General features: G+C 37.7%; 1 protein-coding gene across 1 annotated transcript in view; it reads left to right on the top strand.

Annotated features, from left to right (window-relative positions):
- Positions 1-9,871: 9,871 nt before the first annotated feature.
- LOC134534432 (neuropeptide-like 1) overlaps positions 9,872-15,277 on the top strand; it is a 103,721-nt gene continuing 98,315 nt past the window's right edge. Inside the window, exon 1 of the mRNA XM_063372898.1 lies at positions 9,872-9,940. Coding sequence (XP_063228968.1) covers positions 9,890-9,940 — 51 coding nt within the window. The 5' untranslated portion in view covers positions 9,872-9,889. The remainder of the gene's footprint in view (positions 9,941-15,277) is intronic.

Here is a 15,277-nt window from a genome sequence, read left to right as displayed (position 1 = left end):
TGAAACTTCTTTGCTGAGCGTTACGAAAATTACGATCGCATGAGGGGAATAGTTAGGTACGTGGTGAAGAAACCGATAGAGGAGGAGTCGGCAGAGGAAGGGTAGAAATTATGAAGCATACTTGCACACTCGCATACTTTACACTTGCACACTTGCGCAATAGCATAATTTAGCTCTCGCATACTTGCATAAATAAATATATTGCTCTGCGACCTCAACCAAAGAGAATTGTTACCTATGCCTAATAATATAATAAGCAAGAATTTTCACTTCTGTCGCGCGTGGACTCAACTCACACTTTTTTTTTAAACCGTATTCTTAGTTATGTTAAGTTTGAAAAAAAAATATTTTGTATCTGACCTTCAAGTTCAATTGAATTGTCATTATATCCGTGTGGACATAATGACAAGAATGTTTACAGAAGGACTGGATTAAAATCCGATTATTATGTTTACTTGCGAGACATAGATATAATATACCTATATGAGGTGTATAAGACGACATTGTGAACGCAAATGTGTACATTATCGTTTGTTTATATTTGTTATGATTGAAATAAGCTTACGATAAGATCGTTTTTTCTTTAGTTTTAGTTGAAAATGTTTTTACATCTTATGGAACTATATATCAAATAAAACGTAGCTTTGTGCATCCGGAATAATGTACATATTTATACCAGTGAAATATTTTTTTTCTTCTTTTAATCGGTCCAGTAGTTTTAGAGCTTACGACATACAAACTCAAATTCTCTTTATAATAGGTACATTTATAGACTTGTACTTGCACTATGTACCTACAGGAAATCCCGCGCGTCCAAGGTTCGAATACTGGTTAGGCCATCTTGATATCGGTTTCCTACGGTTTTCTGAAATACCCCAGGAAAAACCACTGGGATGTTTCCTCACTATAGTCCATAGCTACTGGCACATTGCATTTCCAGGAAATCTTAACTGTTTCGTAGCCTTTAAATACCTGCATGTTTTGCACAGTATTATTGTTGTATTGTTGACTCTGGTTGGGGGGGGGGGAAGTGTTTTCCGACACTTGATGGTCCAATGAGAATGCGGCTACTCTACTACTGAGTGACCGTGATCTGCAATAGCGGTAAAAAAAATAATTTCGACGCTAAAAGTTTACGCGGAATACAGCCATGGCCCTGTTATAAAGTAATAACATTGCACTTAACGGAACACGGGGAGTTGGAAGTCAGCATTAACAGTGTGCCTTTTCAATGCATTTATTACATAATTGTAAATGAACACGAATTGACGTATTAACCATGCTGCAACTTAAGCACAAATTTCTTTCGGGGGTTTCTGAAGCGATGGTGACACTGAAAACAAAGTTGGTCTGCATTCATTACAAGAAATAAAGTTTCTGTTTTTACGGACAGTGATCCTTACTAGAACTTTTTTTGCCAGGATTAGCTCAGTTATACTATTAAAGATAAAAAAGCGAATGTATCTTGGCGTACTGAATGGCCTTGCAATTACATATTACGACTGACATTCTGAAAACTGTTTTAAAGCATATTGTCACTGTCGTGAGTTTTACAATGGAAATCTCGTTTTTAACTGGCGTCTCGGAACTAATGGAAACAAATGAACGGTGAGCCTAGATCCTTGAGCTTGGTCGCTGCTCGCCGCCGAGCAGTGCCGCTGAATGCAGCCTGTACCACCGTGTGTGTCTCGGATAGTGCGCCGTCTGGACTACCCGGGAACTGGCGCCTCTTCAGGCTGGCTCGGAGCCCTGTGAGCGGTGGTTCTCGGGACGGAACTCGCCCGGCGAGTGGTAACGGTCATTCCGACCAGCGACGTGGCACGGGCTCTCTCCGCTCGCCCGGACATCCCTCCCGACGTCTCGCCCACGGCTCGCCACTACTCGCTCAGCGAGTGGGCGGGTCGTGGACGTTGTATTCTAGCCCGCGCGCTCGAGAGTTTACGTCGGTGGCAGCTATCTGGTGTCGACTCCCGGGTGGCTGGCGAGTAACCACTCGTGCGCGGAGGACTCAAACCCCGTCCTTCACGGGCGAGTCTGCCAGTATCCGTCACCGGGGTCGTCCGAGCGCAACGTCCCGACGCCGTCGTACGTCGCTCCACCTCGGGTCGTGGCTACTGGTGTTCTGGACGTTAGGCAGCTCGCACGGCGGTCTTAGGCCCGGTGCACACGTGCGGACATTGTCCGCGCGGTGCCGCTGCGGCGCCGGAGATGCCTTCTCGGAAGGCTTGACTGATAAGAAGTAATGCACACACTGCTGCGGCGCCGCAGCGGCACCGCACGTCCATTGCACGTCCACTGTGCTTACATTTTTGTCCGTAGATCCCACAGGCACGCTGCGGCGCCGCACGTCCAACTACGTTCCTTAGTACATTGGTGTCAATCGAGCAGTGCACACGTGCGGTCTATTGCCGCAAAGTGAGATGGCAGCATCACGTGAATTATTTTGATGACATATTAGATGTTGAACTCTTCATCGCAGAAGTTAAAAGTTATTCAGAGATATGGAACGTAGCCGTTGAAGAATCCATGACCGTAATAAAAAAAGATGGATGTGGATCAACATGTGCCGTAAATTTTGCGAATCGTTTGACGAAAAGGATGACAAGGAAAAAAACTTGTTGCAAATCTGCCTCTCAGGAGCATTGAGTCGGTGAACGGATGCGCCCAATGTTTCCTAGTTGTATCCAATAAACATTTGTATACTAGGTACACAAAGAATACCCGTTTACGTTTGTACACATCCATCTCGTAAGTCGGCATCGTTCAGACTGTGCGGTATTTGTCCGTACTGTGTGAATGTGTTTCTGCGGCAACGTTGCGGCGCCGCAGCGGCGCCGCGCGGACAATGTCCGCACGTTTGCACCGGGAAACGACCGAGAATATTCTAAGACAACCCGGCTGGTTCCAGGTCACACTGAACTCGGGCCTGTTGTGTTGCCTCATACTCGCTCACCACGGCACGTTCATTGTATCAGAATCAGGTGACTCGCTCAGCGAGTCAGAAAAATACGCAACGGCCGTACGCCCTCCCCTCGTTTGCCAACTCGTATTTGTGGTAGGCCGTATTATTCTCAAATAACCTCACTGTTGGCAATACGTAAAACTAAATTAATAAATAAAATCTCCAAAACCTTAAAATTCTTTTGAAAATAACTATTTAAATGATTATCGTTCAAGGAGAGATGACGCAAAGCACTACACTATTTATAACATTTCTATTTTTATTGAAATAAATATTTTAGCTGTAAGACATTTTTAAAATGATTCAAAATGAAATAAAAAAGTCACGTATAATTTTGCAACATTTTTTTTTAACACAGAATGTGCAACAATTAAAACTAAATTTGTGCCAACTCGCACTGTTTTACCTTAGATAATATTTTGCAACATTTTTTTCTTATAATTACTGCTGAAATGCAAAAACAGGTGCAAGTAATGTAATGTTTAATTATATATTATCTTAGGCGGCAATTTAACTTTAATGTGAAACTGTCAAAGTGTTTCAAACGTATTTCCTCTAACGTATAAAAGATATTTCATTTTCAATGAACTTCACTCTATTTCCGTGCGTAAACTTCTGGTCTGCCGCACTTGTTGCTATAAATAACACTGCCTCACAAAGCGACGGGGGAATTAGCTTCGATCCGTGGGTGCTCGCGTCGATAAGACTTTGCAGTGAAAGCCTTTTCCTCGAGGGAGTGGAAGGGGGAATTACGTCACAACGTGAAACACTCACTCGCGCCACACTTAGCATTGCTGCTGAAGGCCCTGTCACACTGTCAAACTTCAGTATCTAACTTTATTTGACGCTAAGTTTTTTGCGTGGTAGTTCGACGAAATGTGGGTTCAAATTTCTCTACGACACAAACTTGACAAACAACCTCAATCACACTATCAGAGAGTTTTGCCATTTCATTGATTGGCCCAGCGACAATTAACTCTGGTATGAGGCGAAAAGCTACACAGTCAGTTAGAAGTATTTAGGTATGGATCGGGGCTTTCAAAACCGTTCATGCAAACACTAACCGAACATGAATTTCGGTTCCTACTTGGTGCTCATTAAGAAATTTGTGTGGTATTCCAGGGGCCTATTCCACGAAGGTACATGTGTGCAAGCTACAATTGTACAATTAGAAGTCCTACTTAACACAAGTTACAAGTTACAGGCGTTCATCAGAGAATTGTTACAATTGTAGGAAAAAAAGTACAAAGTACAAGTGTATAAGTTGGCTGCATTTACTCTGTTGTTGACATAACCAAACTTGTATGTATTTGTATTAAAAAAGGAAATTGTTTAAAACGTGATGTCTGTAAAGACTATAAGTAAACTGTGTATTCTAAATGAGATTAAAGAAAAGGATATACTGTTTTCTGTATTTTCTGACAAATGCACCAAACAAGAAAAAATGAAGGCATGGTTTGCAATTCATGGAAAGGCTTGTGGGTTGGGACTGATCCCTGCAGGTAAGGACTTCACCTACACCAGAGACAACATTTTGGCAGAACTTAAAAAAAAGCAACAGTAATTATTTTTATATTACAATTTTTAATTTATTTTGGTACAGTCTTGTCAATATTTCGTGGTATATGTAGCCTACATTTGTAAATGTACTACCTAACCTCACTTAGGGAACAGCATTGGTTACGAATCTCATGTACAACTATAAAAGAAATTGAAACATTCTTGAAGGCACCAATATATCAAAGTCAAAAATTCTTAAGTATGTTAATATAAGCTAATTAATAATATGCAATTTTTGTTGCAGAAGAAAATTGACAACAAAAAACAGACAGGAAGTGGAGGTGGGGTTGAAAGCAAAATAACTGATGTAGACAATGCAGTATTGGAAATTATTGGCCGAGAAACGCCACCAGTTGTTGGTTTAGAATGCCCTGAAACATGGCAGGACGAACCTGTGTTAGAAAGTATAAACCCTACAAGTAGTCCAAACACTTTGATGACACATGTCAGCAATAGCAAAACACTGCCCTCTACGAGTTGCAAACAAGTTAACCAGCCCAAACCAAAAAGAGGAAATGATATGGGAGAAGAAAATAATTTACGGCTTAAGAAATTGAAATTACAGGTTGAAATAATGGAAAAAGAAAGCTATTTGAAAGTCTAAAAATTTTAAAACTCGAGAAAGAGCTGGGAAATTCTGGTTATAATTTCACAAAGGACTTGCCTATCGATGGTGACACTATTTATGTGACATTAGATGGTTCTATCCAAGAACATTGAGTAGTCACTGATCACAACTCTTGAATGGTTTTTCAAATTATTTATATTTTATGACTTTTTCGAAGTAATTTATTTCAACAATACATGTGAATGGAAGCTGTATTTGTAAAAGTGTTATTGAAATCTCAGCATTCCATTAACATATGCTATTATAAAAAAATTGAACAATAAATGAAATTGAAAATGTAGTCCTACATAAGAGTTTTTCAATTCTTTCATAATAATTTGTATCTAACTAAAATTATGAATCAACTGTGACAGCCGTTGTTGGGCTGCAGGGTGTATATTAACGTCATTGTGATCTATTTCGACATCGTCTTGCTCTTCATCTGCTTCTATCAAGGGCTGCACACCATCCTCACTTCGAGAAATGTTACATAGTGCAGTGCAGCACTTAAATACTTGAGCTGCAAATAATGGCTTTATGTGTAAGTGCTTCAGACATGTAAATTTATATTTGAGAATTCCCAGTGAGTTTTCAACTAACCGACGTGTGGATTTGTGTGCCCTGTTAAATCTTACCACTGCAGGATCTTGAGGAGCATTCATGACCGGTGGAATCAACCATTCATTCAATGGATAACCCGAGTCTGCCAAAATTATGGCGCCAGGTACTGGTCTCCAACCTTCTTCCATGCATTTATTTAGTGTGCTGTTTCTAAGCACTCTGGCATCATGTACACTTACTGGCCACCTAGCACTCACATAATAGAATGAGCAGTCTGGACCACAAACTACCATGCAGTTCAAAGAATGATTTCCATGTCTGTCCATGTATTGCACTTCATTAGCTTTAGGTGAATCTATTTTTTAAACTTAACCATCAACACATCCAACAACATTAGGCATACCAGCAATAGCATAAAATCCTGCAGACACTTGAACCATATCTTCAGGCCAGTCAACCACTTGGGGGAATTTTATTGCATTTACAGCAGTTACCACATTATGAATAGAACGACACAAACTAGCCTTACCTATGCCATGCATATCTGCAACATAATGATATTGTCCACCAGTTCCCAACCAGTGTAGAGCAACACATAACTCCAATTTTGCTGGTAATGCTTTACTCCTATTAGTGCGGCGATGAAGTCTATGTCCTATATCATTAAGTAATAATTGAAGTTTGGCAGCACTCATTATAAATCTCTCATTAAATTCAAACATGCTTTCAAAACTGTGATTCGTGCTTATTCTGAATGTCCTTCGTCTAATAAGTGGATGAGCATTCTCATTTTCTTCATCTGATGAAGTATCCCACATGTTTGTTTCTGATAACACACTTTAACCTACCTCAAGAGTTAGGTAGACTTTAACTATTCTACAAGTCTAAGTTAAATCTTGTACTTTTTCTTTGCGAAGAGCTTGTACAATTGTAGAAAAACACCCGTAACTTGTTACAATTCACTGGGATTTACAAGTCTTTACTTGTACTTTTGTGGAACACAATACCTACTACTTTTCTACAACTTGTATATAATTTTGCCTGTAATTTGTAACTTGTACCTTCGTGCAATAGGCCCCAGGTGGTTGGTTTGTGAATATTCTTTGGCCACTTCATCTTTTTTAACATGTTTTCCTACTTATAGTTGTTGAAATCAGCACAAATAATCAACCAGCAACAAGTAACCATTCACATTGACAAAAATTGCCGCGTGTGTAAGGATTTACTGCTGGAATTTATGTTAGTTACTTAATAACGCGATGACTTTAAAGGGTAAAAAACCGAAACATACTGAAGAATTTTTTCAACATTTATTCAAATCCTTTTAAATATTTTTACAATTTTTTTCTTTATACCTGCCATAAAAACTACTGCTTTTATATTTAACAACCGAAAAACCTGAACGGCATGACTCCCAATTTAAGTGGAGCTAAAAAATAATTTCTAGGCCCTCAATCTTACCAAGCAACGTTTAAAAAATATAACGGGTGATAAAGGCTATTTAAATACATTTTTTAGCAGGCCTAGATAAAAGAAATTATTTTTAATTACTCAATTGATATTTTATGAAAAAGAAAAGAATTATTGTTTTAAGAGTTGGGAATCATTAATGTACCGACTCCAGTTTTTACCAGACACTGGATGATTGTCAAAGATCAAAATTGAAAAAAAAATTATTAAAAGGGGGTCGTCAAAATGTGTAACAAATCCGGGGCGTTCTTCTCTCAAACTAAACTTAAAGGTCATCGAATGGAATTGCGAGGGAGGAAAATTGTAATTCCCAAACGTCTGGCAGGGCTCCGGGGGACCATAAATCAAGCCACGCGCTTCATCGCCACGCGAAGTCGACCTTATGGCTTCTCCTCGCCCACGCGAGCGAGCCCTTGCACCGGGACAGGGAGTGAGGGCGGGTGAGGGGGGGGGGGAACTGCATTGATCAGCGACTGTCCGCGTCCCTCCCTGGACGAGAGCCGCTGGTTCCTGCATCGGGGTGGTGAGGGCGCAGGGCCCCGACACCATAATTCTGGCCGCACGTCAGTCCCAGGCCAACGGCAAATCAGGCGCGAAACATGACACCCGGCTCGTATGCATCAGTCTTCAGCCAACTGCGTTTGCAAGGGGGCAGGGAGGAAGGAATAGAGCAACATATTCTCTCCCTCTCCCCCTCAAAACGGGAAATCCTAAAACACCTATCATTCTCACCAGTAAATAATAAAAAAAAAAGATTTTGAAAGCAAACAGAGGGAAAACGGGTTATGTCACACTCCCCTCTCCCCACTAAATGAAATTCTGCGAACGCTCTTGCGTCTGGAGTAGTATCTTCCTACTCTTGAACGGTGAACGGTTACAACCCTGTGCTTGCGATTGTTTTTGGAAGGGTTGTTTTTATCAAATTTTGATACAACAAAGTTGTGCTTGCCATCAGGCCCGAGAGTCAAGTACCTTTTAGCAAACTTCAAGGATGGATATTTGTTGCAAGTTCACAAACAAATTTTTCCGGTTTTGCCAGCCCTCGGTGCGACGGATTATAGGTTCAAGTCCCATGTAGGACATAAATGAAATTTTATGTCTTGCGATCAAAAATGTTACTACTTCAAAGAAAATTAAAAAAAAAAAAAAAGAAAGAGAATTGCTTGTAAAGTCAATAAAAGAGGTGTGTTTGTGTCTTTGGTAATGAAAATTCCAAAAGAGCCAAACTTTTTATTAAAAAAGAACGGCCTGGCTGCTAGCGCGTTACGATCATACGGCAAAGTTGGCGGTTTCGATCGCAACCCTTCGCATAAGCGGAGCACTTACCCGGTGGGCAAGTAATTTGTAGCACAGTTTAATATTGAAGGCTGCGCGTCACAGCGCATAAACTTAGACTATACAAGCCACTCGGGAATACTTAACTAAATATCGTTAAAAAATAGTTTACCGTATTTTTGTGGGACCGAAATTGTAGACAAAATCTGAAACATATTTTCGGAAAACAAATTATCTGTTTCTCTCGACATGCTTGTTTTAACTTTTTTACGTTCTACTGCTGGGCAACGCGAACGGAAAGTTTAACAGTCCTTGTAGATTTATTAGATAAGAAATTTCTCATCGAAGAGAAAATCTTTTTTTTTTCTCTCTTTGATTTGTTTATTTTCATTGATTAGTTTGTTTTCCAATAATTACTGTATTTTTAATAAATGCTTTTTTTTTAAAAAAAAATTCAAGGACATACGTAATTACTGATTTACCCTTCATTTCATAGAAATACTTAAAAATGGACAAATGATATGAAGGCACGGAGAAAGCGGAGAAAGCGGAGAAAGCGGTATAGGCCGGTGCAAAAAGTATACCGCCACCACTTCCCACACAGGTGCGTCGCCAACTAGGAGACTGCTCGCTAGTTCAGTGCCTCTTGCGTAGAGGCGCGTAGAGGCGCGTAGAGGCGCGTAGAAGCGCAGGGTGCGCGAGCCAATGTCGCCCTTAGCGCTTCTGCATCTCGAGTGAGGAGGCCGGACGGGTGTCGCTCGATACGTGTCCTCCGGCCGGAGAGACTTAAGATTCACTGGCATTTAAGATATATATATATATATATACTTGTTTTTATGTTGTCGACCCAATGGATAAGTTAGGTTACGCCTGCTACATAAATCAGCCGCAAATTTTCGTATTATTATTATTTTTTTTTGTTGTTGGGCGGGAAGGTTTTCGCATTTCTAGGTTGGTTACGTTCGGTCAGTTACATAAGTAAGACGTAAAATAGATGTTGAAATATTGGAATTCTCACGAAAATTCTTTTTTTTTTTTCCGGGAGGGTAGGTTAATGCGCGTGAACGTGAAAGTAACTAAAAATGAAAGGTTGTCAGTGACATTTGAAATACTCTGAAATCGTGGACAATATTGTGTTTAATTTTATCATTATGATCGGGAACACTTGGGATATGATCGGCACGGATCGAGAGTCAACGAGTGCTATGCTTGCCAGCAGAGGAACTCGAGACGGCCGGCCCTTGGGTGAAGGGTGTGTGAGGGGCCGCGGGAGATGGGGAAGGTTATGCGCAGTGTTACTGGCCGCCGCGGCGCATGCGCGCACCCCGGGGGGGGGGGGGTTGGGTAGGGGGGAGCGGGGAGGGGGAGACCCGACGAGGCACCCACACGGCCGGCGAGGAATAAAGGCGCCCCGACGCCCGGCCTCCCTCGGCAGTCAACTCCCGGACGGCGTCATGACGCGGTGGCTCTGCGCGCTGGCGCTACTGGTCGCCTTCTCGCTGCAGGTACGGTCCACACGCACACACACCCGCGAGAACACTTCCCAACTCTCCCGATCGCAACCAGTGGGCCCGAAACAAGTTCACTTTACAGCAAAACAGATGTTGTTTGATTTGGACGTCAATAAAATACTCCGCAAGTCCGTTTTAAAATTCGTGACAACCACTGAAAACCCTTTAAAATCCACTGTCAAAATCAGTAAATTTCAATCACCGAAATGTACTTTATAAATCCATGGACTCATATACGTAAAATTTAACATATTTTCAAATAAAAAACCGTTGATTTAGAATATTTACCACTGTTTCAATTTTACTTCTTAAGTAAAATGGTAGGGTTGAGTCAAGTGGTATTACACAGGGGCTTGAGGCGACGGGACATATCCGAGATCACAGTGGGTTCCGAAATACGTGGCTGCTAAAGTGGTACTCATTAATTCGGATTGTGTCGTTAACTGTCATCCTTAACAATTGAACATCATACTACTTGTTGAGTGTTTTAATCCAGCAAGCGAGACGTTCGATATACACTTTCTAGCTTAAGTACCCGGCGTTGCCTACGCTAAACACATCACGAAGAAGCTGCTTTTTAATCAAATAAAGATTTACGAACACGACAATGCCTTGGAGACGAAGAAAGTATCAGTATTTAATTTCGTAGAACTTATTGTTCTAAAATGTGAAATTTAAATTTTTTAACACCCTCACAACCCCTTTTGGGAGCTGGTTTTCGTAAAATCCGTTTTTAGAGGATGCCTATTAATAAAATGGAATATACGTGTCAAATTTCAAGTTTGTAGGTCTTATATTTCCGGGGAATTCTTGATAAGTGCGTCAGTACACACACACACACACATATATATATATATATATATATATACTGTGTTGTTGTAATACGTGTAAGCCAGATCAATGTTCAAGTTAAATTATAGTCACGATGGCTGTCAGAAGTTTACCATAAGGTTTCTTATCAGTGGGAACCCACTGATTTTTTTTTAAATCATCGACTTTAAAAACATTATTTCGGTGACGGCATGTCATGTTACTTGAACGTGATATGAAATACACCAAGTTGAGACATAATAAGACGATACAAATATTTGTTCCGCGACCCGATTATGGCTCGTCGACTGTGTGAAACAGTCGTTTGCGAGTCAAACGATTGCAAGCGTGATACGACACAAATAACATTTTGGTCGTCGTTCTTGATTTTAAACATAGTAAAAAAATTGTTTAAAAGATATGCAACTAATAAAAAAGTTATCTATATTCTGTTTCAATTGATACATAGTTTGGATATCAATAAGAAGCATCGTCATTGTATTCCCCCACCCCCGCCGACCAACCTATTGAGTTATCGTTTGAATGTTAATACAAACATGGTACGTGCGTTTCTGGCGTATTTTAGACGTGCTTAGAATTGCTGTGCGCTCAATAAGATTTGAATATAAGATGCACTTATATAGCTTAGGTGCCGTTATTATGTCTGGCGTGTCTGTGGTCGTCAAACGACGTTTGAATGACCGTGACAGACCGAGTCTGAGGTCAGAAATCCTAGTGAGAGAGTCGTCTGTGAATCAGGACAACACGCACAGGCTATTGTTAACATATATTTATTTAAACACTACATAAATAAAAATAAAATTAATTTAATACAATTAATTGGTACTCATTAGTTTTTCAAATTAATTTAATAAAATTAAATAAAGTATCACAAATATGTAATTTTCCAATTAATATGTATTAAACTTATTTCCTGTTAGAAAAGCTTAAACCAAAACGTTAAAAAAAATTATTTATATGTACGTATAAAATGATTTGACTAAAAATTGATCTTATTATTTTTTTACTTTAAATTGTATGAAGTTTGGGATAGTAATTCCAGGATAAATGTAGCCTTTATTTTATTGTGACATCTAAAACTGTTTGGAAATATGATATCATCATACAAAATATAAAAGCGATTATTATTTCTTTTAAAATATAAAAAACATATATCCATTGATTTGTGAATTAATAAATAAATCCCATGCTTAAGATGTTGATTTTTAAGTTGATTTTTAAAATTAGTGTCAAATATTTTTCAATTTATACTCAGTGCAGTTTTCAACTAGGAGTAAGTAGGTGAATGAATGATCTGCTGTGGATGTTTTCTGTTGATATTACTAAATTGTTTGTGCTTACTCATGAAACTGAAGCCAAAAATTAATGTCACAGGGAAGTAGATGAATGCTACTTTAACATTAATGTAGGCTTACATATTAATAAATAACAACTGTCCAACTTTTCCATCTAAATAAACTGTTTGAATTATTCTGTCCAAGTGAATGAAGTCGTGGGTACAGCAAGTATTTAGTAGAAGTCCTAAATAACATACAACTTTTTAAATAATAATTGACTTAAAACATGCACAGAAATTAGCGTTGAATTTTTTTTTAATACGAAAACATTTACTCTATTTTCAGGCATATTTTAAAGTTTAAGTGTGCGTTTTCAAAATCGCTAAATATCTAACAACGTTACTAATCCTGGATACTTTTATTCGGGTTGACAGGAAACATTTTCACGAATACCCGAAAAATAAGTTGGATCTGCTGTGTTAAGTTTCTTAGTATCTTTACTGTAATACATACTTGAAATGATAAGAAATTTTGTGGTTGTTTTTGTTAACATAGAGTAGGGCCCAAGTCAATCAAAAATAATGTTTTTTAAGGGAAAAAGTACACGTAATTTTTGCGTGAATAATATTTGAAGCAATCATCAAGGACAAGTAACATGTGTGTCATATTGTAATACCAAAGTATATAAGGGAATAAATGTCCAATGAAATATATAAATCATTTTTTTTATTTTAATTAAATAATATTTAAAAATTAATTAAATTGTGCGATAAAGTTTTTATTAAGTATTACTAGTTCTATAGATGAACATGGCATTATACAATTTTTTTAGGTTATCAAAACATCGTTATTATATACCTGAGAAAAAAAACTACGTCTAGACTAAAATGTACGTTTTATACTACTAAACATAAAAATACAGAAATACACAAACCATTTGAAAAGAATAGAATGCAAACTGGCACTGACATTATACAAATAATGTCATTCCAGTTTTAAAATTATTTTTGTGTTTTCTTGCCATTAAGTTATATTTTATGACCCATCATTGGTAATGGAGATTTAATATTTCAATTCTCGTGATATTTTTACACCATGGCTACAAAAAGTTTAGTATTCACAGAATGTGTAACTGTACGTAATTTTTGATAATACACTTGTTTTAAGATTATTTTCAAATAAACTTATTTTACTTCCACATTTTTTCTTTCACAGTAATGCTGCACTCTAACATTTATTTCGGTTGAGTTTCAGGCAGCCAAGCCGGATAGTGTTTTAGTATAGTCATATCAGCATATATTAATAAAATAAGGACAAAAATTTATTTTGTCCCTTTTTATCAAATGCCACGCAGTTAATCCATATAAATTTGGTAACATTAAAACATATAAAAAATTTATTATTGAGATAAAAATAGTTTGAATTAAAATAGTCTCATATTGAACGATTTTTTATTGAATTTTGATATTATTATTGAATATTTGTATGTTTGCATGCTTGTTTGTTCGAGTATATCGCGAAAAAACTACTAGATAGATTTTGATTAATCATTTTGTCGTGAAAAGTTATGATTAGAATTAAAAACTAGTGTATATTTCATCTTGCTGCGATGAAGGGATAAAACGATGAAACCACTTTTTTTTTTCACAGCCACGTGCAACCAATATAATGTGATATCCCATTTATTCCAGCACCCATTTCTACCAATACTACTATGCACCACATATATAATCTAATTTATTTTTGCTATCAAAATCAATAACTATTTGACGATTGATGGTAACTTTTTAGTATCGTTTGTGATTTTTATAGAAAACAATTACCTTGCAATAATTATTCGCACAGGGACACGCGCCAGTTTTTTTTTGACGTGATAACGTCTTATAAATCGATGAACGCCGACTGCACGCACGAAAAAGCATGACTTATTGTCACGTTCCGCCTGAGCCGAGCGTGCAAGAACCGGCCAATCACCGTGCGAGAAAATCTTCTATAATATCAAACAGGTTAAGGCGGGCTTTTTAAAAGCAGCAATTTAAAAAATTTGATTTATCTGTCCAATTTCGTCATTTCATATTAACAATTTATTGACATTGATTTGATTTCAGTTCATTTCTATAACTAATTGTTCGTGATTATATTTAAACAAATTATTTAAATTAAATTTGTAAAAACTGTAAATAATATTTGAAAATTAAAAAGTATGCAATTATTCATCAATGTTTTCTTATGACGTTATCGCGTAAAATTATCGTCTGTAAACCGACTTTACAGACAACACCAACTTCCTTTTTTTTTTTTGTTTACGGCTGTAAATGTTACCATCGCAACGCTCGGTTGTTCCTTTAAAGAAACGAAGGAAAAAAACTTCGTTTTGTTACAAACAGCCGTCTGTGAACTCTACGTGAGCTCGTAGAGGCAAATGGCTCCACCCACTTTCCTTATTGGACGCTGCGATCCCTTTATGTAAAGTGAGTCATGAATCAGCTTCCTGAATAACTCATTTTGCGAGGCTGTTTCTGTGGCTTGGAAAGTTTGCGCAAGTAAACACTTGGCGTCTTCGAGTGATAAATTCATCTTTGACATTTATGTTATATATTATATTCAAAACTTGTATGTAGTCGATAACGCGTTATCTTGATGAAATGGCAAGGGAATGAAATAATTACAGAGCAGTGTTTTTGATATTTGCAAATATTAAGAAAATAAATAACTATAGAAAATTAAAATTCCAACAAACTACTTGCAATGTAAGTGAAAAAGTAAATTATATGGATCCATTGTTGAGGTAAAGGGATAAATGAATATGAGTTTTACTGAACACATGCAAAACGAGAATGCCTTTGGAATTTCAGGTACTTATCTATAGAACTCATTAAGAACAATATGTCTGTGATTTTTTTTCAAATATATCTTCGTGAGAGATCGTTTAAGTTGACAGTTTTACTTCTTTAATTTTTATTGCTCTGACTTCGAAACAGCGACTGTACAATATATAACATATTATGTTTCTAAATAACAAATCCAACAAACACTTAGAACACTCCATCGAAAATAGTTTTTTTTTATTTAAGAACAAAGTTTTGCGTTTTGTGTGAGTCTAAACGCAATAATTGTACAGTATTTATTAATTATTTCGTTCAACGGATGATCAAGCAAGCTACGGGTATAAAATTAGAAATTATAGAATATTTACGAACTTTACGACGAAGAAAACACCGCA

This window comes from Bacillus rossius, chromosome 7, assembly GCF_032445375.1.
Source record: "Bacillus rossius redtenbacheri isolate Brsri chromosome 7, Brsri_v3, whole genome shotgun sequence".
NCBI classification, from domain to species: Eukaryota; Metazoa; Arthropoda; class Insecta; order Phasmatodea; family Bacillidae; genus Bacillus; species Bacillus rossius.
The sequence above is the reverse complement of the archived record's forward strand: the minus strand, read 5'-3'. Positions and strand labels throughout refer to the sequence as shown.